The 23,415-nt window shown below is 39.1% G+C and overlaps 2 protein-coding genes across 2 annotated transcripts in view; one reads left to right on the top strand and one right to left on the bottom strand.

Moving 5' to 3' along the window:
- The window catches only part of asic2 (acid-sensing (proton-gated) ion channel 2), a 355,981-nt gene that overhangs the window by 69,168 nt on the left and 263,398 nt on the right, over positions 1 to 23,415 (top strand). The window lies entirely within an intron of this gene.
- LOC133971546 (tectonic-like complex member MKS1) lies at positions 17,710 to 19,478 on the bottom strand. Its single transcript, XM_062408954.1, has 2 exons — positions 19,402 to 19,478; positions 17,710 to 19,309 (listed from the first exon to the last, which is right to left on the bottom strand). The coding sequence occupies exons 1-2, from the start codon at positions 19,476 to 19,478 to the stop codon at positions 17,710 to 17,712; spliced, it is 1,677 nt and encodes a 558-aa protein (XP_062264938.1).

Genomic DNA, 23,415 nt, shown 5'->3' with positions numbered 1-23,415 from the left:
TTTGATTTAGAAGTCATCATAGCTGTATGCTCAAATCGTATATCAGCTGGTTAAGGAACCATTTTAAGACCTGTGCTACTCAATGTGCGGTATGGTGATGAAGACGCTGATGTTGCATGCGTATACCCAAAACTGATACATAACAGTTAAAACCTTTTGTATGAGTAACATAAAATCTCATTTGTTTCGTTGATAAAATGAAAGAGATGAATTAACCGCTTTTAATAAAAAAAAGAAAAGGTGCCGGTGATGTATATCCACATTTAATTGTAATATGGCTTTCATAGGGTGACAAATGATTGGTGAATATAAATTGATCAATATATACGGCCATAATCTGTTTTAGCATCAGATTGATTCCGATATTTATGAATGTATCTTAGAAAATGTGTTTTGAAGCATGGTTTTGCTAACACTCATCAATCAAATTGCATTTCAGCTATTTTCATGAACCTAAAACACTTGTCAGGGTAACAAACAGTCCGTTGTTGTTCTCTATTCTCCTCCTCCTCAATGACACTGTTGATCATGTTGCGCCATTCAGGGTTCAGCCTTAGAAGGGTTTGTCAGTATATCTCAAGCAGAAACTCTCCTAGTTAATTCCAGCATTCCGCAAAGTTTTATTAAAGATCATCTTCTTTTCTGCTCATGTGATATTACTCACGAACAACATTTTCATGTTCATTTTTATTAGTTTGATTGTCAGCCAATTAAAAAACAGACATCTGTCAGCCTAATGCATTGCACCATTTATACATTGTATGTCATACAGAAATAAGATGCAGCTGGTGCTTTGTTGTTCTAACATATAAAATTGCAAATGGGGTTACAATGTACTTAAATAATATGATGTCATCACAAAACTAACAACCAACTCTCTGCTCTATAAAATATATTGATATTACTTTTATATTTGCTGACCATGCTTTGGAGATAATTTAATCACTGTCTTGACATTGTAATACTGCATAGATGACTGGTCGGTGGTCTGAGGTGATGTTATGGGAAAAACAAATGCAGATACTTGGAGTCGAGACTTTGTGAGTAGACAGTTAAGTTTGCAGATGCATTATTTATTTCATTGTATGTGAGGTGTCAACATGTTTCATAAAGGTTGTATTGCAGGGTTATTGCAGTAGATGTTGTTTATGGTATCGTCTTCACCCTTGCACACAAATACACATTAAATTACTGATGTAAAATGGATACTCACACACTCACGCATGCACACAAAAATGTGCGTTCTCCATAAGTAGACTTTTTTTTTTCTTTCATAAATCAATTTTTGTAAGAATATCTAAGAGGTTGATATGTTCCAATGTCTTCTGCGGCAATCAGCAAATGCTAGGGACATAACTTCAGTTGTGCGCCTTAGCATCATAGAGTGCTTTGGCCTTGTAAACAATGATAGAGGCCGAACTTGAGGGTAAGCTGTGGCTAAAGGTAAATCTGACTGGTTACTGGTTGTATGTCAGCACTATTAAAAAGTCATATGGCCCGCTCAGTTTATCAGACATCATTACCTTTATGCCTTTTTAAACTATATTCTTTCCCATATTCGAAAATAGGAAAGGATGCAGAATATCCCTTGTATGTTCTTTACCGCACTAGTTGATGCCTACCACCAGTTAATGTTAGTGGATGTTAGTGACCACCAGCGGATTATACGGACATATTTTCATTATACTTTGCTTTTCAATGAGTAACTACCAATATTGAAACAATACAATATTTACAAATCTTGTGACAAAATCTTTTCCAATGCTTTAATTTATCAATTATTAAAATACATTTATTTATATATATTTTATTTTGGATGTTCAAGGTTCCTGCCCCTGAGCATCCGGCTCCATGGTAAAATACACTGCCTAGACACACACGTATGCAAACTAACACTCACCTATACCTCTGTTATTGAGCAGATTGATCTAATCTCAGATTGATCTGAATCCGTTAATAAAGATGGGGTCGTCTTCGCAGGTGCGATTTATCAATACACTCTCTCCACATTGATACCATAAAAGTTGATTTGCTGGAGCCTTAATAACAGTTGTTTGCTGCTGACTGCAGATGCCAGGTACCCTGGGGATCCATCTCTCTCCCTGCAGCATGTATTGCAGTTTTAAACCCTCGGGCTGCTGGGTTGAAGTGGATGTAGAAAGACTTCAGCCCAGTCTCTTGCTAGAACATTCACAGTTGGAATTCACAGGAGCCCTTCCACACTCCTCATTTAGTTAGCATGACTGGGCCTGAACAAGTACTGAAGGAATCCTAATTGCATCTGAACACAAAGAGGTGAGAATTAAACTGGAGCGTTGAATGGAAAGTATGCATGATCAAACAGAACTGTCAAAGTAATGGAACAAATTAGTCTTTCAGTTTCACTTATACAATTGTTAAATGACTTGGAAAGGTTATGGGACTGTTCTGTAAGTGTGTAATTCGAGGACTCGTATATGTATTAAAAGCATCTAGAAATACATGAAAATCCAATTAGATTCCAGTTTACACATGGTGGCATTTTTTCTGCTGTTATTTGGCTAAAATAAATGAGCTTACACAGTGCAATTTGTATTTTTATCCCATATTCTGAAGTACAAACTGTTATAATATACAGCTTAAGCAAATTAAGTGATTAAAAGTTAAGAGGCAAAAAAATTGCAACTATAGTAGTGTGCTAATTCCACAAAACTAAATAACTAAAGATTCCATTCGCTAATTCCAGGCTTTTCTACTTCGCCACTTTTTCAATTACAGTTCTTGCTTATGAAGAAACTCACAGGAGCTGAATATGATGGATGTGGTTTTGAACTGATTAATTGAATTATTTGGAAATTAACATTAATTGAAACTCTATAAGACAACATGTAGACTTAATGGACATTTTTTGGTTTACATTAATAGTAAACAATGCAGAGATTCTCACTAAAATTTGATAAATATAAATACATGACTAAAGCGTGGACCATTGCGATATAAAGTGATGTGTATATAATCTTAATATAAGGGCCTGATTTGCTCAAGATTTATGGTATTCCTAAAGTTCATCATGAATATTATAAGGATTTCTCTCTAATATAGGAGTCATAGATAATTCAGTCTGCCATGACCTGATCAATAATGTCAGACACACCAAACAAACTGGAGTTATTTAAAAGCTGGATAACTAAACCCACCCAGCTCTTTAACATTGTGTGATAGTTCGTTTTTGGGACTGCAGACTCTGGATCTGAATGCTTTTAATCATCCCAGATACACTGTGAAAAGAAAAAGGAGTTTACTCAATTTAAGGGCTTACGTGTTGTCTCAACTCAAGGTACAAATTTTCCTCAAAATGCTTAGATCTTAAGTCGGTCTAACTTTACATCACCATTCAAAACTACTCATGTATCCAAAAAATGTTCTATTTGACAAACTAGAATCTATGTATTCTCATGAATTGAACACATACATCAATGGCACTGTTTCAGTAATTCACTTTAGTGCCCATTAGTTGAGCGTACTCAAAAATGCAACCCTGTTGCCATACTATTTATTGATAACAATTGTTAAACATTTTGTAAACCATTTGAAAACTTATAACAACCAACAAATATGCAACATTGAAATTGTAGCAACACATCCTTATGTTAATATGGTTACATTGTACCTATAAAATTATGTTCAAAATCAGAACGTGTAAACACATAACACATTATGTGCGGGAAGGGGCCAATGGTTCAGCTAGGATAGAGACAATAGTTAGGTGAAATTAAACTATGAATCACCAAACATTTGTAAGTCAAAGATATTTGAGGAAACCATTGGACAAACCCATCAGTGAAGAATAAAATTATACAGAGAACGCGTATAACACAAAACAAACGTGTTTAGTTGCTTAAGAAAAATTCTTGGGAAAAACAAATTCAGCAGTGAGGAAATACTGACTACAAACAAGTTTATGGGATGGGTAACAGCAGTACCCAAACTTATGTATAAGTACTAAACAGGTTTTGAGGAATACAATGATGTGCCTGTGTGTTTTCATGGTAGCAGGCTACTTTTGTCCTATAGACAGATTTAAGATATAGTCAAGAAGACAACATTTTGTGACCGTGACCTTTGACTGGTCCGAGTCAATGCTCATGGCCCAGCTGTGAAAGCCAGTTCCAACTCCTTGGTCACCATGACCATTCCTCATTCCTTAGGTAGGACATGTAGGGGAAAACAGCCTGAGCTATTTTGTTTAAGATGTCCATTTCCATCTCCCTTGTTACACTGAGAAGCGCTCAACTTTCCTTGACCAACTCCTCCCCTTTTGCAAACCTCGGTTCAACATTGTATGAGAACACTGGAATTGGGCAACGAGATCATGGAGCACTCTCACACCGCTTAAGCTGTACTGACTAACCCTGGGTTGTATTGGTGGATGGAGATGATGTGCTAGCAGATTCCAGCCCAGAAAGAGAAGAGACTGTGGACAGGGAAGCTGCCGCGTCTGGAAGAAGCTCTTTAATGAGATGATTGTCTTTCCCTGAACAAGACAATAACAGATTATTCAGCTTCATTTTGTTTACAACACGAAGAAGTAGAGACATGTCGTCCATCTTGATATAAGTTTTATTATATTCATTATTGTTATTTTATACTATTATTTAAGGTCATTTAAGATGAAAATGTTCCTTCTAAATTAATCTCATTGAGTAAAGTCAGAACATTGTACCTTTTTATTGCTTGCCTTGACAGGATTGAGGCTTTGAGGAAAAAATCCAGCACTAATGTTTGTAATTTAAGTAGAAGTAATCTCACAAGTAGCAAGAATAATAATCTATCTAAGGGGGTTATAAAAAAACCCTAATAATGTAACTTCAGAGATTGGTTGTGAATAATGAGAGTTAGGTTAACTGAGTTACAAGCTCAGGCACCACTGTCAAGTCTCTCTTTCTCGCTCCTACTTCTTTTTTGTCCTCCTTCAATTTCTACAGCTTCAGTTTCTGTCACACCCACTCTCATCTATATCCATTGCTCTCTGCAGGACTTCATTATGTGCATGCCAGTAAAGATACGAGGCGTCTTGGTCACAGTCAGCGATTCTTTTCTTTCATTTTTCCTACTTGTGCCCTGCAGCTGATGAAAGAGAACTAAAGAGCTAATTAGTTTTAATTGTTATGTATATGTGGATTGGGGCATCGTCCTGCTTAGATATCAAACTGACAGATGTCTGTTTGTTTTTTAATTTAAGTGAGGATGAAGTATCACACGCATGGTACCTCTTTGGGGTTTCTTTCTAGAGGAAATGAGATGAAGTTTATTCAGTGAGCAGCTGCAGTGTTGCCTGGTGACTAAGTGTTTGTTTATGACTCTCACTCAATCAGCATTTCCGCAAATTAATCTCTAGAATCTATTCAGTGAGGAGCGTTAAAGGATCTTGGATTTGATTCTGTGTAATTTCCTCAGCTGTTAACACTGTGAGATAACTGCAATTCCTCAATATTAGTTTATATTTACCCTCTTTATGTTACCAGCTACATAAACTATTAATTTCCTTAATTGTGTATGCTTTTCTTTTGGTTTGGCTGGTTTATTATTAAAAGGAAGTTGTCAGAATTTAACCACAAAAAATGACTATCAGTTAATACATTTATTTTGTAGAGGAAAATGGGGAAACTGGACTTGGAAGAAAATAGGGAGACTGTAATGTCATTAATGGATTATTTCATCAGCTGTGGAGAAATAATTAAATAAGCAGCTGTTTTCAGAGGAACATACAGGGATTGGAAAGTTTACAGAAACAAACTAACTTTTCTTTGATATTGACTGTGCAGTTTTCTACCTGACAAGGATGTAAATGATATTTATATTCATTTTTGCCAGGAAGTTTTTGATGCATTGTTTATTGTGTCTTGTTTATTGACATTCAAAAACGTTTTATATTTTACCTACTGTACTGTATCATTGAAATACATACGTTTCACAGAGGATAATAGAGGCTTTTGAAGCGAGGGGGAATAGGCTGTGCAGGTTGAGGAATATTGTATTTTGCGTCAAAATGATCATTCAGTATTGCTGTGTCTCCACCTGAAGATTTATATTAACTAATGCAGTAGGTGTTCTAAACATGCCTGTGATTATGCTGGTTGCTGCCTTCTATCTGAAACCTGCAGTACTCGAGCTACGCAGCTGCACAGAACCCTGAACAGCGGAGTTTGTTTGTGCCACATTACCTTTCCCTCAAGTTCTGGGACTTCGATACAGATAGGAGGAGGTTACCTATCTATTCTAGATGCATCAAGATACCTGTAAAAGTACCTGGTAAAGACCAACACTACCGGAAAAGCGTAGTGTTAGATACCGGTCCCTAATTCTATGTACCTGCACCGGTTCAAATGTGAACCGGAACCCAGTTCTAGAAGATACTACTTAGGGGTCTAAAACAATAATAGGCATTTAATTGACAAAACAACTTATGATTAGTTACAACATCTATCAACATACTAATCAATGAATTAATCTGCCCCAATAGGCTGCACCCTGCCCTTTTAAACTGCCTTCACCAGGATTTAATGCTATTGATTTGTTGGTCAAACAAATTGTTTTGCCTAATAACCTTTTGTGGCAGTATTAATGCGGTGACACAGTGAGCGGTCTTAAGAAGTGGGCATGACTATGGGGATCACTGTTAGCATCCCATCTCCTACTAAGAGGCACCACTGTTCAAATAATCCTTTTTTACCTCTACAAAGTACAGTCTAGTTCACGGCGAGCCTTTTTGTAATGTTATTGTTCAGTAGAATATTTGAGTGCCTCCTTTCTAGCCGCTGTTGATGGTGTCAGGATGAACATCACACTCTTGAAGTCGGAGCATGTTGTGATGTAACCATGTTTATTTCTAGCTTTGAGGAGCTTGAAGTCACCTAACGACATCAACACTCTGAGGCTTTTTGTCACCAGAGACAGTGAAGAACCTCTGCTCCTCTTTCTCAGCAGGGTGTTGACTGACATGCTGCTCCTTGCTACTGTTTTTATCACCTGATTCGTCCCAGTGTCATTCAGTGGGCTGCTCAGTTCCTCACATAACCGTTTGATGAATGTGCCCAGAAGAGTGTTGTCCTCATCTTATCGCACATGTGTACGTATAGAGTCTCTTAGCCTCTAGTGTGATCCTCCAGGTCTGCAGCCCTGCTTGTTCTCGTCCTTTTGGTCTGTGCGGTTAGTGATTCAGACCTGAAGCACAGTCGGCTAGCTGGTGGGCCAGTAAACCAGTGGAGCTCCAGAGCCTTAGGCATGGATTTAAGCTGCTCTGACACAGGACCTGCTCTGCTGTTAACATTAGATGCATGGCTATAATGACTGTTCTAGCAAACCAACACAGAGTCGGCTCTGGCCTGTACCGTCACCGTGGAACTCCATCAGTAATTTATTATTTTCCATCTGTACACTTACTGAGGTTTAAATTAACTTCCTTTCTGATGTGATGTCAGAGCTTCCTGTGGGGTGCGTGCCTCAGTTTTCATCTTTCATCTTCCTCCAACCTTTATCTTTGTCCTCCTCTCCCTCCCTCCCTCCCTCCTTCCTTTATCTCAGCCTTGAGCGGTAGTGGGTGGCACAGGGGCGTTTTCTCAATCTCCTGCTCCTCTTCTGGTGTGCTGTCCTCTGGGGTTGTCATGATGGTGTAAGGTAGCATAATTTTCCCGCCTCCATCTTCTCCTTTCTTTCCTCTGTTTTATCCCTGCTCCCAAGGCGTCATTCACCTGCATCTCTGAAAATCCATGAACAATACTGTTCCCATGATGCCGCTCTCTGTTTGGCTAGCTGAAAGGCATTGAGTAAACATGCGCACAGTGAGGAATTTAAACCACGTACGGGGATGAGTCAAGATTGTTTGACCTTGGTCACAAGACATGCTTCAGGAAAAACGACAAATGACGGCAACAATCCATCAAAAACTTGTCTCTTTACAGTGAATTTGAAAGGCAGATTGTCATTCCCTTTGAGGACAAACGTTGTTTTCTTCCAGCATCCCTTCCATCTTTCCCCCTTCACTCTCCCTCCACTCCCAAGTCCCCACACACGTTGCGTGGCCTCATTTGGTTCACAGAAAAATGCAAGATGATTAAAAACTCTACCAAAGAAAAACAGCGTGTAGGGCTCAGAGTTTGCGCTCATGCAGGCACAGATTTTGTGTTATGCTGGAGATCTGTTCTCATTACATAGTTGTGCTCACGGGGCATGGAGGAATGATTACTGTTTTTCTGAAGTCAAGCAGCCACACAGCCATTTGTATAGTGAAAGATTTGCATAAATTTGAGGAAAGTGAAGTCATCCTGCTCTGAAGAAACATACTTTTTTTTCAGTTCATGGTGTATGCTGTGCACATCAGTCATAACGCTTGTTTGTTCAATGTGTTTCAATATGGTCTCTGTTTGCCCTTTCACTAGACTAAGCTTCTAGCTTAAGTCAGACTCCCTAAAGCTACATAATAATTGAACATTTATACCAGCTTCAATCATCTCTCTACAAGCGCTGATGTTCAGTGACCTCTGACCTTTTTTCAAAGTATGTCATATTACGCTTATTTTTATGAATCAGCCTTTGTAAATACAGTAGAGTTGACTGTAAGGCTGCAGCCATTTTACCGTAGCTGATTAAATGTAAAGTGTAATGGGATTTTCATGGCAGCACAAGAACCAGCACAAGAAGCGCCCCAACAGTGTGGGATTTTTGTATATAGCTTTGGCTTGACGTGAACATAGGATGACTCATCAGATGTGGTAGCTCAAAGCCTGTTACATGCAGTGTCATCATTTTATATTACACTAAATTGTTTATTTTAAAACACATTACTCTTTTAGGCAATACTAATCCTCTTTGGGTGGCACGACAGGTTCATACACACAGCACAGGATGCAGCCAGTTAATGTGCATAAATGCAACACACACAAACATGGAGGACAGATAACCTGAAACAAAATAGGGTAAATAAATACAGAATGACAAAAAAATATGATTTACCGATAAGAATGGTCTCTACTGTTCTGGGAAAGTACTTTTGATATGACATGTATCACATCGACCAGAAATGTCAAATTCAAATCGTACCCAGACATCACAGACCCAATATACCACCTTCACATAAATCATGTCAAAGAGCACAGAAAGAGTCAAAAGAAGAGTTTACAGTTTTGTGCACAGACTCAAACTTTGCATAAGGCTTTTGCTCGCAGCTTACAGTTCAGTAAGAGGATCCTGAAAGCTAAAGGGGATATTGACTGCCACGGACATTTCTAAGACTTACACGGCTGGTAAAATGAGTAATTAGTAAAGAGGAACGATATGTGTAAAGATCTGTATATCAAATTACATTCTAAGATTTTTTACATATCGCAGCCATATTGTTGGTATTTTAAAGGAAAATGTGTCTAGGGAACAGACCAGACATACCCTCACCTACAGGGCTGAGGGTGTGGAGAAAAATCTCATCAAGTCAAATCACATCAGTCGATATCAATATATATCACAATATAAATCAAATCAGTTCCACTGCACTGAGGCGCATTACTCTGTGCAGGTCAACAGGAGACTTTAATCCTCTGTTTTTTTCCAATGACACACACGTAGAACTGATCTTTATATATATCCGCTGAATTCATATTTAAGTTACTGAATAATCGGGGCATCGCTTCTTCTGCAACAATGAACTTAAAATGCTGCGTTGCGTCATAATCTGCGGGAGGAAACTTCTTTGTCTGCAGGGGTGAGTGAGTGTGTGTGTTTGTGTTTGTCTGCTCAACACTGTCCCTCTTTACACAATAACTGATGTTCACATGTATTTATCTATTAATCATGATGTCGGATCATGATTCTGGATCGCTCCGGTCCCTTAAATCTTGATGTCCTGGCTTTGCGCATGCTATACGTCTTGTGTTGTTGTGTCAGGTTTAAACATATCTCTCATAAACTCTAAAGCGACTCAAGCACAAAGTAAACGTCAGTCCTGCACGTGTTCTAATGATTCGTGATCAGCGATGGTGTTTATTGTTGAAGTGTAAAGTGACTGAGGTCAGAGGAGGAGTGAGAAGGAAGCAGACTCTGACAGTAGATTCCGAACAGGACAGCTGGACCTTTTAATGAGGTTCTGTCCTGATCCTGAAGCAGCAAGAATTTTAATTATTCAGCTTTTGAAATCCGTTTAAACAATCAGTGCAGCAGAAAACATGAATCCATTATGTTCTTTCACTGCATCGATACAGAGCCGTCCATTTCCTACAGTCTCTGCTGTGTGCATCTATCTAACCTAATGTTGGTGTAACTCTATTTCAGCCACTCGATTGGTTCGCTGCGGCGCTATTCTCTTCATCGATGGCTGTTTGTGTTGTGTGTCAAGACATGGATGGAATGAATCGACGTTGTATTGACCATTCTCTAGCATGGAGAAGATATTTCGAGATAATTATCTTTATCAATTTTATCGCCCAGCCCTACCCTCACCTGTGAGTGAACTTCTTTGCAGTCATTTCATCCAATGTTATTGCCATTGCCACACAGTTGTTTGGCAGTCAAGTCATGTTGTTCAGGCTTCCAGAGATGCCACATATATAAAGAGAGACAGATATACCACTGCAGAACAAAGAAATGAATATCAAATATTGTTAGGGTGAATATTTACATTTGATCCTCAGTACATTTGGTCTCTGGTTTAAATATTTCAGAAATGCACAGCATGAAGCTGGAATAAGAAAATATTGAATCTGAATGTGATACAATCAAAATGTTTGAAGGGAATAATAAAAGTCAGCATTTGCTTAAGCAAACATTTTAATTAAAAATGTTATATTAAACCATCAATATATTATTAATAAGTATCAAGATTTTATCAACACATTAACTGTGACATCTTGGCAGAAATAATACCAAAACGTGTAAACCTGGAGTGGTATCATCAGTTCAAATGTGTCTCAAGGGAAAGTCAGATTTAATTCAACATATAACTTCAAATTTAAGGGGTTATAGAACACATTGTAGACAACTCAGTTAATTCCTGTCTTGAACAAACTTGAACTACTTTAGTAACATAGTATCATAGTACAATGAGGCCATTTTTCCTCCTTTCACATCTATTGAATAAATCCATATTTTTACTTGTACCTGAAACAGAATTTACCTTTTTAGAGTCCAGTAAAAATCAAAAGTTTTGGTTTTGATTCTCAGCAAGTTCCTTCCTGGTGAAATGACAAAACAAGAACTTTATTTCGATGATCTGGTTTAGACGTCTGCTTCTGTTTGATTGGGCCACAAGCATGAACATGGACTATTGTTGATGATTGCAGTATTATCAACTGATGCAAAAGGAAAGAAAATTAGATGCAAGTTGGAAATTATTTTATTTGCAACTTGCATCCCCTACCACCTCCACCAAACAGCCCTCCACTCGCTACACCATCTGACAGAGTGACATTAAGCACTTCTGCATTTTCAGCCAAATCCGACCCAGTATCACATCATGGAAAATGCAGTATGAGAGGCTGCCAGGCTAATGTCTACGAATGTTTATGGATATGTTTTATTGGTGTGAAATCGTTGCACTTAACACCTTTTAAAATATACATGAAAGCATACCTAATGAAGCTCTCTCTCTCTCACACACACACAAACACACACGTCGTTATAGAAATCTCTGTGAGATACCAATCTACTTATCAAGAGGCACATGATGATAAAGCCAACCAACGAAATGCTAAATGAGGGCTGTAATCATAAACATGATCATAGATAAAATCTCTGCACATTCGTTGAGGTATTAGAAAATGTGCGATTTAGTCTGGATATTTGTGCCCTTCATGTGGCCTTCCTTAATGCTTTAATCTCTCTCCTCCGTTTTCCTCTGGGACGCGTGGCTGCAGCACAGAGTTGGCTGTACGTGGTTATAATTCCACCCTGTGTTCATTGGTAATTTAATTAATTATGAGGACACCTGGCCAAATCGGCTTTTATTTCGTCAATAGAGGTTGCTAATTAGAAATTAGCTTGAACATTCTGTTGCGCAGCCCTCGGGGAGCGTCGTCATCAGTCTAAATCTCACATATCTGACTAGCCCGCCAATGGCTCGTACACCGCCTCAGCTTTACAGATCAGAGCGCTGTCATGTTTATTCGAGGGCTGAGTGGTGTCTAACGCACTGTCCACATCATTAACATACTGTCAATGTGCAGGCGTCACGGTGTGTGCAGGAAGGGCTCTTTAAAGCCTCAGGTTCCCCTATACAAGAAGCTGCTTAATGAATTTAAAAGAGTTTCAACACGGCAACTGTTTGTGTGAATGGTTCTATTGCATGACATGAAATATTTATTTTATTCCATCTCAGGGTGTAGGGGATTTCATGCCCAGAGCTTCCAGAGGAAGAATGAGGCTCAGGAAATTGTAGTAGCACTTAAATTTTTCTCCTGACACCGTAACTTTGAAACACAGTGAGAGAGGAATCTCTGTCACATCTACCAAAACAAAGACACAAATGTTGTTGTTACAAAAAAAGAAACGTATCGCTGATAACTTGAAAAGTTCCACTATTGGTCTCGGAGAAACCAAGAGAAATGGAAAGGAAAACAGCAACTAAAAGAAGATAATTCAAAAAATTATGTGGATGCAGGAGTAATGAGGGGAACAGATAGAGTGGTCTGACAATCGAGATGGATGTTGGTGGTTTGAAGTTGAAGAACTTTTCTGCCTTTGTCAGCACAAAGCCGACTCAGAATCAGTGACTTTCTACTGAAAGTGCATTAAATGACTGGTTGTCAAAGTGCAATTTTTTTCAAAGTGCAACAAGAAAATGAAGTCCTGCATCGATCAAAATGTGTCTTTCACCTTATCTCTGCCTCTTATAGGACTACATATATAGATTTAAGAATAGTTATGATCATAAGGTAGGAATGAGGAAAGACATGATATGCCGTGGTAATTCAATTCTATTATTTTAGTAGACATGTGAACTACACCTTATTTATAGTAAGCATTCATTCTTTATTATATGCTATAAATTATTTCTTGATAATGTCACTATTTGATGGCCTTAATATAAACTTAATAATGTGTGATTGGGGCATATACAACGCAGGGTGTGCAATGCCCTTCCAATACTTTTCATTGTTATTTTCCATTCAAATAACATTAAGTGGTAATTTTCTGAGTAGAACAGTCATTTTTTTCTAAAAGTGCACTGTGGTCCCCAACTTAAATTAAATACAATTGATGAGCTTTCTTCTTTAAGTAAGTCTTCAATACATGAACCCACAAGTGCACATGTAAAAGCTTTGGGTTTCGATCTTTATCTGTTCATATATATATATAATTTAGACCAGTATTCAGCAGTATAGTCATAGTCTCGGTATTCAACCACAGAATAAAGGCAGTCTTAAATAATGTGTGCATGTGTGCTTGAATAGAGAGAAGGGAAAAGGGCATGCACAGGGGGTGGTTATTTTTGGAAGGGGTAGAAACAGGAAAGGGGCTGTGTGGCCTGAAGTTGCTAAGCAACTCCATTTACCCCCACTGCATGCACGTATTGAGACACAAACCAAAGTGCAAAATGACTGATTCAAGATGAGAGCAATTCGAAAGAAAACCGTCTGGAGTTGACATTTCTGGGAGAGTCTGTGTGTCTGTGTAGGACAGGTTTACATGCTCTGTTGCAGTGTCCTGAGACTACATCCATCCCTGCTGCTACCACCGCTGCGCTGCACACATCCCATCTGCAAAGATTAGCCTCAATCGTGGAGACTTGTACTATTTTTAACTGACCTACCAAGCACAGTGGCCAACCAAGAGAGGAGTCAGGTCCCCCCTTGAAACAATGCCCCTGCTTGTTTGTCAGTCTTATCTCTCTTTTGTGTCTCAACTCATTCCCACCCCCCTTTGTTCTGGGTACTCTTGATTTGGGTTGTTTGTGATACTGTTTAAGAAACGCAGCACTTTAATACCAACGTGATTATAATAATTCAGAAAGGAAACAATTACTATTTGGTTAAATTTATTTCATTTCGCTCATATTTCAAAGAAAAAAGTTTCTCTTGGCTGCCAGGAATAGAGGAACAATTAAAATCTACAATAATCATAAGTGATGATATTGACAAACTGTCTTAACTCAAAATCAAATATCAGCGTGGTTGGCTCCAGATGCTATTTTGTTCATGCGTGGCCGTACATAGTGCAAGTTGATGGACATATATGGGTATAGACCTTACTATGTCAAGTGTCTTGAGATCATGTAGGTGCTTAACAAATAAAATATTTTTAGAGGCCCAGTTGAGAAATATGGCCTCCACCTCTATCCTAAGAATACACTTTTAACATAGTTATGGGCATGGTTATGTTTTCACAAAGTTTTCAAGCACATCTGTTTAACATAAATTCTATATATAAATATGGATGATATGACAGCTCCCTAAAAGTGAAGCCAAACTATCTGTGGTGCCCCCTGGTGGCTGGCTGCAGTATAGATAATGAACCCCATGTTTATCCAAGATTGTTTCTGCCAGTTTAGATAGACCTTTTTATACTGATTGTTTGCTAATTTTGGTATTATTTAGTTATTTGATGCAATCAAACCTGGGTCATATATGATTGACAGCTGAGACTGACTCTAGATTGGTAAAAGCTGTGTATTAGCAGGACTTGGAAAGCCGTGTACTGCGTTGAGAGTCTGTACTTAGGGGGACGAACGTGCGCTGAAGCCGCCTCCGACTGCCCCAGACTAGGGGGTCTTCGAGTAACAGAAAAGCGACCCTCGTACAATATCATGACCCAACACAGCAATGTTATTCAGGTAGGGCAGTACCAAATGAAGGTGATGTCCTCAAATGTGAAGCGTGTCAGAGTGCTCCAGGGTTGAGCTCTCAGTTGAGGAACAGCAACTGTTTTTCTGCTCAACTGTGAGAGAAGACTTCTAACACAAAGTTAAAATTGATCCAAAAATGACCAAACTGCCGCAAATGGACCACAGGTTGACCCTATGCAAGACTTGGTTAGTCAGAAACCTTTATTTTCAACTGTTCAGTCAAATAATCGGTGGTTATTGGTGATCTTCAAGAGTTGAATAGATTATGGTAAGTTTAATTATGCTCAACAAAACTTACAGCATCACCTGACAGTTAGACATTGTTACCTGTGATTAAAATCTGCATCAGTTCAACTATTGCAGCATTAAACAGTAAATAGGTGAGTTCATTCAATGGTATAAATCCAGCAATATGTCCTGTAGTGACTGAGACTGTGTTATTATCTATGCAGAGTATATTTGCTCCTGCATTTGACAATCCTCCCTGATTGCTCCTCTGTCCGATTGTCCCTCAGTGAACTGGTGAGCAGATGGGCGGTTGAGGCTGTGCTGTGGGGGTGAAAACAGGAAGTAATGATATGTCATGTCTGCTACATTATCAGGCTAATGTTAGGAGAGCCGAGCAGACGTTGCATATATATTTGTCATACGGCCTGTCATCAGCTGTTAGGACCCACTCAATGGGACCCTCCATTCAGAACACATCTATCTTCACTGCATGTTTATTCATTTTCTTCATTTTTTCTACATGTTTAGTGCTGCTGTATGATCTCATTCTGGTGGTCCATCATTTCAGATCACAGACTTTCGTATCCATGGTTCAACTCAAACCTGCTTTTTGAAGTCATACAGTTTGATTCATCAATAGCTTTTAAGAGATTAAATCATTCTAATTAAATCATAGGAATTAAAAAAGAAAATTTAAGTTTTAATATTTCGTTGAATGTCATCATCTGAAAGCTGAACGTGTGTATATACCACACCTCACATCTGCTTCATTTTTTTGTTTTTTGAAGCACAGTTTCTGGTTGATAAGATGAAGATTTCAATTTGACTATTTGCTTAAGCTAATGCAGCAGCATAAGTTAAAATATATTCTCTTTCTGCACATGCATTATATGTATACTTTAATCTTAACTCAACAACCCATAGTGGCGAAGTTAAACCCATTTATTTTTTGCAATCTACAATCGACAATCTAATTCTAAAATCATTCATTTATGAACACACACTGAATCCTTTTGGGTTTAATCATCCTTGAACTGTACCTACAACCTGATTGCTGTACAAATGTGGCTAATTAAGTTGATTGCATATAAATTAAAAAGGCTCACATCTGTCAATCAGGTCCCACCATTCCCGTTGCATGTCTGGCAAAAACCAAGCCACGACGTCCGGGGAACTCTCCGTAGACCTCTGCCATAATATTATTGTAATATATATATCGGGGCAAGAATATAAAACCAATATAATATAAATTTCCATTGCAGTCCCCCCCCCTTTTTTGTAATTTAGTGACAATCAAATAGTAATCAAACAAAAAAAACCATAGGAACATCCATGATAAAAATTCACATAGATTCAATGCATCCCTCAATAAAGATCATTTACTAAAGCAGTGAGGCAATTGAAATAACAGATGTGATAAACAGAGTCAATGGACCCCTAAGTTGTTGGAGTGATCGACATTCCAGCGTTGATCTAATGCTGGCAAATCAAGATTGTTCGTGAGATGTGTTTTCTCTGGAACTGTATGTGTATGAATGTATTCCACCATAGCAGGGATGGAAGAGCATGTCTTAGGTTGTTATACAACCGAGGTCTGTTTGCCTCGGCTATCCGTGTGTCCTCACTGCAGCTAAGGTGTGTTACCTGAGGTCTCCTCTCCTGTAAAATAGGGATGGACGTTCGGAGGAAAGTCATCATAGGGTTCAGAATGTGTTTGCAGTAGGAGCATTGGATCCAGGTGGCATGTTCTGCAACCTTGACCGCTCTGTGCATTGTAACTAGCCCAGCCACCGCTGATGTCCCCTAGTTGGGGATTCACAGTAACCTTGACAGAGGCAAGTGAATGTGAAGGTTTTGTCAATCAACAAACCTGGTTTGAGGTTGTTATCAACCTCGAACCAGTATTGGCTATCATTATGCTATTACATAACTTTTTACAGACCAGCCTTCCAATTTGAGCTTTGGATCAATGTTTTTAATCACAAGAGTGAGAACTATTCAGAACAAGTTTTTTTTTGTTTACTTCAGTGAATAAACTTCAGTAAATCAATGAACACAACACATGCAGTATTAAGTGATTGGTCTATATAGAATACAAAATAGTGAATTGAAAAACACCAAGATACACCCAAAAGTGTCATGTTCTACTTATGGAATTATCTTCTCCTTGCACTTTAAACTTGATACTTGTAGTTTATAACTTTTCATTCTATGAAATTTAAAAAGCATGGTCAATCAGGGCTACTAAGGTTTTCTCACAAAGACAGAATTAGTAGTAATCCACAGAATTTCCACAAAAAAAGTGATAGAACAAGAGATGACTTGAGTCTTGTTTGACATGAGTGAAACAGATTAAAATGATGTCATGACAACATTTGTACCGATAATAATTTCACGTTTCTTTAAAGAAGTTTATAGCCTGTAGTTTATGCACACCTGAGGGTAAAATTGCAAAATATAGTCAGCAAATATGGATTAATTAATATTCCTTTGTTGTCACAACAAAAAAATTTCTGACTCAGACCCCGGTGGTATGGTCTATTGCCAAATTGGTGCCCAATGGTGTGGTGTGGAAGTCAGTACCAAGCCAGTTGTAGTTGTTTCCCTGGCGGCCTTTTTTCATCGTCTTGGTCCGGACACGTCCTATGCTGGATCGGGCTGGTAGAAGATTCAATTTATATCTTGCAAGTGGTGCTGTTTAACCCTTTGTGAAAGCTTTCTCTGGCAGCTTGCATCTTTCTTCTGGCTCTGTGAAAGGCTTCCAGAATGGTGCTGACAGCTCTTTGCTGACAAAATTCTCCCAACTGGCCAAAACCTTTCTGCCTACTCTCCTTCAACAAGGCTGCATCAACAAATGACGTGGCTTGCTGGATGCAGTTCAGATTAAAGGTGACACTTCCTGTGGTTTCAGTGGGAAAGCCAATGCGACTCAGCCTTTCTCCCTTGAAAGTCCCTGGTATTCGGACAGAGCTTTGGTCTTCAAGCTCTGGAGAACCTCCAATAAAGAATCGTCTCAGAGCAGAGACTTTCCCCGTCTGAAGGGGTCTCCATGTATGGCATGTTACTTTGTGATTACCAGGGATGGCAGGAAATAGAACATAACCACAGCCTTCAGTTCGATGGCACGTCCAGGAGTCCAGAGAAAGGACCTTAAAGTAGAGCACTGGCAACTGTGGAACTGTTTTTTCACTCTCTTTTTCACTCAAGTAGAAAGCTTCAAAGCTGAAGGGGTGACTGAAGAAAGCTAAATTTTCCTTCCCTTGTGTTTTAGTTTGGCAGGTCTGGGTAACCCTGGAGAGAGACTGGGAAGGCAAGCTGGACCAATTGTTGGGCAACTCCATGAAGAAGTTGATGTATAAGTTATCATATTCAAAACCTTGGGCTGAGACTATTTCTCCATTCATAAAGTAACGCAGAATACCTAAAGGAGGCATTTCAAAGTCCTGTCCAACAAGGCTATTTAGGTAATCCTTGTGCCTAACATACAGATTTTTGTACGTGTTCTGCTCCCGTTCTTTTTCCTCTGGTTTCATTGCTGTGGATACATTCTCCACAGTAAGTCGCCAAACTTCTCTCTTTTCCCCCTCTGTCACAATCCTGTAGGGCTCTCTACCTTTGTTGAAGTCTGGTTTTATGACGACTGTTCCACTGCCATCTGTTTTTATTGTGCAGAGCAAATATTCATTCTCTTTGTGACCCAGTCTTCCAGGGGGGCCCAGGTCTCCCATGATGTGCATGGTCTGCATAGCCTTACTCACCACATGACTGTTCTTCAAAAACTCCTCTGAGGGATCCCAGTTGATGATTTTTGACTTGGGGATACCAGAGTCCTTTGTGCGTCTGTTTTGCCATCTGTGTTTTATTGTGGCCATCCTTTCTGCCAGGGAAGTGGGGCCTGATTTGGTTGTGGTCAATATATCACTGGAGTTCTGCATCTGGTGGAGTGGAAGGCAGCTGGTGTAGCGGTCATGATCAGTGTGTGTGAAGAGCCTGTGATTTTGTCGGCCCTTTGCCCGCCTCAGGGCCTTGACTTCTCTGTGGTACTGCCGGTCCAGAGGAGTCAGACATGCTGCCTTGTTCTTGAACAGCTCCATCTCATACTCACTGTAGAGTTTCTCCTGCCAGCCCAACTCCAGCTCCTCCTCATTATCACCTGTCTGGCATTGTAAGGTGAGGGTTTCCAGTTCAATGGATCCTCTGTCTTGCTGGGACAGAACTTCCTGCTTAAGGGGCTGGCAGAGTACTGCTGTGGAGGTCACCCTCTCTATACGCACTCTGAGTTGGGGAATAAAACAGACAACGTGTTGAAAAACTTAACCTGAGCCCGCAGTTTTAGAGATATGCTAATGTAACCTTCAAGTACTTACTTTACTCTCAAGTTTTTCACAGCATCCCAGGACCGATACACAGCTTCTCCAGTATCAGTGTTCCAAGAGTCTGCCATTATCGTTCACCACATATTTGCTTTAGGTCAGCTAGCGTTAGCACATGGTTAGTTTCAAAGTAAGGGCATTCTAAAATCCAACTGTAGCTCAACAGAAACTGCCACTGATATGTAAAGGCATTTGCCTTTGAAGCCTTTAAACAGTTTTTGAGGCTGCCGCTGCAGGGTGCGTTTATGACACCTCCCATCTCGTTCTCCCTCTGGTGGTTGGCTGACTTTTAGTTGAGAAAGCGATTGATTTGATACTCAGCAGAGCACGCATTTTAAACGTCAATTTCGCTGACGATCATGCTCATTTAATTGTGGCAGCCAAAATCTTGACCGTGATTAGAATTATATTAATTGTGCAGCCCTAGACTAGCTTTATCCTGGAAATGTATCCTGTAAGGAAAAACTACCTAATTATTTAGTAAATTAAGAAGTTATTAAGTAAATTTCCATTACAGTACCAAGAGCCTTTAACATGACACCCCTCTGCTAAGATGGGAGAAGGGTGAGCATCTCTGCAGAGATCAGACCTTTATGATTGATGAGCTAAATGGAAGCCACTGAGTAAAAGGCATATGGCAGACGGCTTTGAGTTTGCCACACTGCCTTTAAAGGACTCAAGGCACAAGGAAAAAGATTCTCGGGTCCGAAAAAAAGGAACTCAAAGCACGGCAGCGAGCAGGCAATGGTCATCACCTCACTATGATATTCTTTCTCTCTCTCTCTCTCTCTCTAGTTTTGCATTTCCTTCATTATTATTACATTATTTCCGTTCAAATTTAGACAAAATTATGATATTTGCATCCATCTTTCTGTTACCTTGCAGAACTGTTCACACAACTTGACCACATGCTCTCATCTCACTCTCACTCTCTCAGAAAGTGAGTTTAGAGAGGACATTCTCCTTTCCATTCTATCTGTTAGTGTGGACGAGGTCAGAGGAGATCATGAGGAAAGCTACACATTTTTTTAAAAGACTGGAAGAAAGACACAAAATTTGGCAATGGGAAGATTATTTCTATACCTCATTTAATTTTCCTGTTGCTCTAGTATCATCATCATTATTCCTATTATTGTTGACCTGTTAAACGAGATTTATGTTGCATGAAGTGAAAAAAAATCCTCCCCATAAACAATTTTATGAAGCAGTAAATGGTGATGTGATGTGATGAAATTATTTGCCCTGTGTTTCTTGGTTTAGTTTTGTTATTGCAGGCTATAATGGACCAGAATCAGACATTGTTACACTTTGGGATATATCCAGCAGTTGAAATGCAGCAGCAGAACAGTGTTTATTGATTTCAAACATCGGCAGTAAATGTCAAGCTTTGGTGGTGTGCTGCAATAACAAAGAGCAGGGGGTTTTTTCCAGACAAACCATTTTGTATCGATGCTCTGTAATCAAGCAGAGATTTTACATTCAACATTCAACAGCCAAAGATGCCAATGTATCCCCCAGTAGTGTCCTCATCAGACCAAAATGCATTGCAGCCTTAATAAATTGTGGTAGGTGTAAGATTTTTCTTTCTTTGTCTGGAAAAGGGATAATGCTCAGTGATCTGTGTACACTCTGATTATTTATTTACCCAATCAGTCTTGACAGGTATGTGTATGATATACAAATAATATTGTGTTCAGGAACAATTACGACTAACTGAACATTTCTTGTAAATGTCTGTACTTTATTGCATGTCTGAAGGCATCTGTGACCTCACCTGATGAAAAGATTTCCAAAATTAACTCTCCTTTCAGTTCAGTTTTGGTCTCCACCATAATTTACTTAATGTTCACCAACTTGCTCCCATCTTTGTCTGACTACTGTTTTCTACTTGGTAGCTGAATCCATCAGAGCCTTTTCAGTGAAAACCGCTGTCTGCTAGAAATGACGTTGATAAAGGAGGGGAGAGTGAACTCAAACAGTCTAAGATGCTGAGTTGTGATCTGCACAATTATGTCATCACCATAAAGTAACTTTTATATAACTTACATTATGATTTCATCTACCACCCAGTAATTTGTACTAAAAGGACTTGAAAACTGCAAGACATTTTGTATTTGTGTTTTTTCTATGATCAGGTAATGTGATCCTATAAAATAGTGACTTTGAAGTGCCATGAATAATTTTGCCTCAAGAAATTGATCAGTCAACATTTCTTGTAATCTTTCTGGAGCAATAAAAGCGGAAATAAAAGACCAGTCCCCACGGGATAGAACAGTCTGAAAGAAAAGGGATGACATAGGGGAGAGCGGGCCTAGGGGATAGAGCTGGTGCTCTGCAACAAGAAGGTTGCCGGTTCGAATCCCACTCTATCCCATCTGCATGCCTAAGTGTCCTTGGTAAGATACTGAACCCCTAAATGGCCCCTCATAAATGCTGGGTGTTCTAAAAATGTAAGTCGCTTTGGATAAAAGCGTCAGCTAAATGACATGTAATGTAATGTAACAAAGGAAATAAATTGATGTCTTGTAAGACCTACCGGTGGTGCATTTCTGATGAATTCCTTTTGTAATATTTTCAGTAACATTCAGCCCAGAACCAAGCCCTAATATTTATTTTATAATGATATTTGCATATCGTAAATGAAAGGGGGTAAAATATGGGAATGGAAATGTTGCAGTCTGGTTAGAATGAATAAATGAATACGATGTAACGCACAACTCGGCTGAAGTAAAGCACATGCACCACCCCAGCTTGATGCTTTATTTTCTGGATGTGTGAATAGCTTGCAACTCTATTCATATTGTTGTTCATTACTTTGGCTTTTAAGGGTATTTCACAATAAACTGATTTCTTGAATCAGATACCAGCACTTATCTACAACTGAATGATCTGAAGATTCCCTACGACAAACTCATAAAACCTCTCCTCAGAATCACTTGTCTGTGTGTTTTACTTTATGAGGTTTGTGTCTAAAGGGGCCTTGGAAATAGAGTGAGTCAGGGCCTGGAGCTCATTAACGGCGCTGGAGGATGACATAATGGGATAAGTTCACGGCCTCGGTAAGCTGGAAAAACACACACTCCTACACTAGCTCAACCTCACTGCCTATTTCCTGATTGTGTGAGTTTGACAGAGGCTGATAATCCATTGAAGATGATTTATTTACAGCTGGTTAAGTGAGAAATCAGGTCTGAGGTTATTATGATCAAAGGATATTTCATAAGGTTGGTTTGTCCTCTCATGACCCACAGGATCGTGTGTGTGAAGAATCAATGCTGCTCTTGCTGGCTCGTCATTAAGAATTGATTTAGAGTTATTTGCATTTAGCACTGAGATTATTTGTAGCACTGCAACAACAGATAGATGTGTTGTACTCTATTCCCACTTCAACAGTATTTAACCAATCTCATCAAAAACCAACAAGATTAACATGTTCTGCTGAAAATAGATGAGTGTCTGTAACATATTTAAGAAATAGCAGAATTTCTAATAAAGTGAGTGTTGGCCAAACCGGTTGTCATTTTTATGTTGAGGCGGTGGGGGTGTTGTCGGCAGCTGCTGAATGTAACTAATAAAGTAACTTGTAATCTAACTTAGTTACTTTTAAAATCAAGTAACTTGTAAAGTAACAGTGACAGTAAAGTAACAGTGTTGCCATAGTTACTTTGTCAAAGTAACTATGGCAACACTGGTCCTCACTGAGATGAGAATAACAGTGCAGTGTTTGCCAGAGGGTTAGAAATGTAAGTTGTAAGAACAGTTTGCTGAGATTTGGGTTGGTTTTTTTGAAGAAAATGGACAAAAACTATATGTTTTTAATGAAGCTTGTGTAATTCTTATTATATCCCACTTGCCTCATGCTGCATCGTTCTGTTTGTTCCTCCCGTTGGTTTTTCTGTTGCTCAGCAGGTTTGAACCCTTGACATTTTCTTGGTTCACAAGCTTCCCGCTGCTTATCAGGCAGGACTGACATATACGAAGGAAGATGGTGAGGAGCAGAGATTAAAC

Source organism: Platichthys flesus, chromosome 16 (assembly GCF_949316205.1).
Source record: "Platichthys flesus chromosome 16, fPlaFle2.1, whole genome shotgun sequence".
In the NCBI taxonomy this organism is placed as follows: domain Eukaryota; kingdom Metazoa; phylum Chordata; class Actinopteri; order Pleuronectiformes; family Pleuronectidae; genus Platichthys; species Platichthys flesus.
Note: the sequence above shows the minus strand (reverse complement) of the source record. Positions and strands in the feature narration are given on the sequence as shown.

Coding starts and splice junctions, on each gene's coding strand:
- LOC133971546 (XM_062408954.1), bottom strand. CDS start 19,478: ATGGCAGACTCTTGGAACACTGATACTGGAGAAGCTGTGTATCGGTCC. Junction 19,310..19,401: donor GTGAAAAACTTGAGAGTAAA/GTAAGTACTTGA, acceptor TCCCCAACTCAG/AGTGCGTATAGAGAGGGTGA.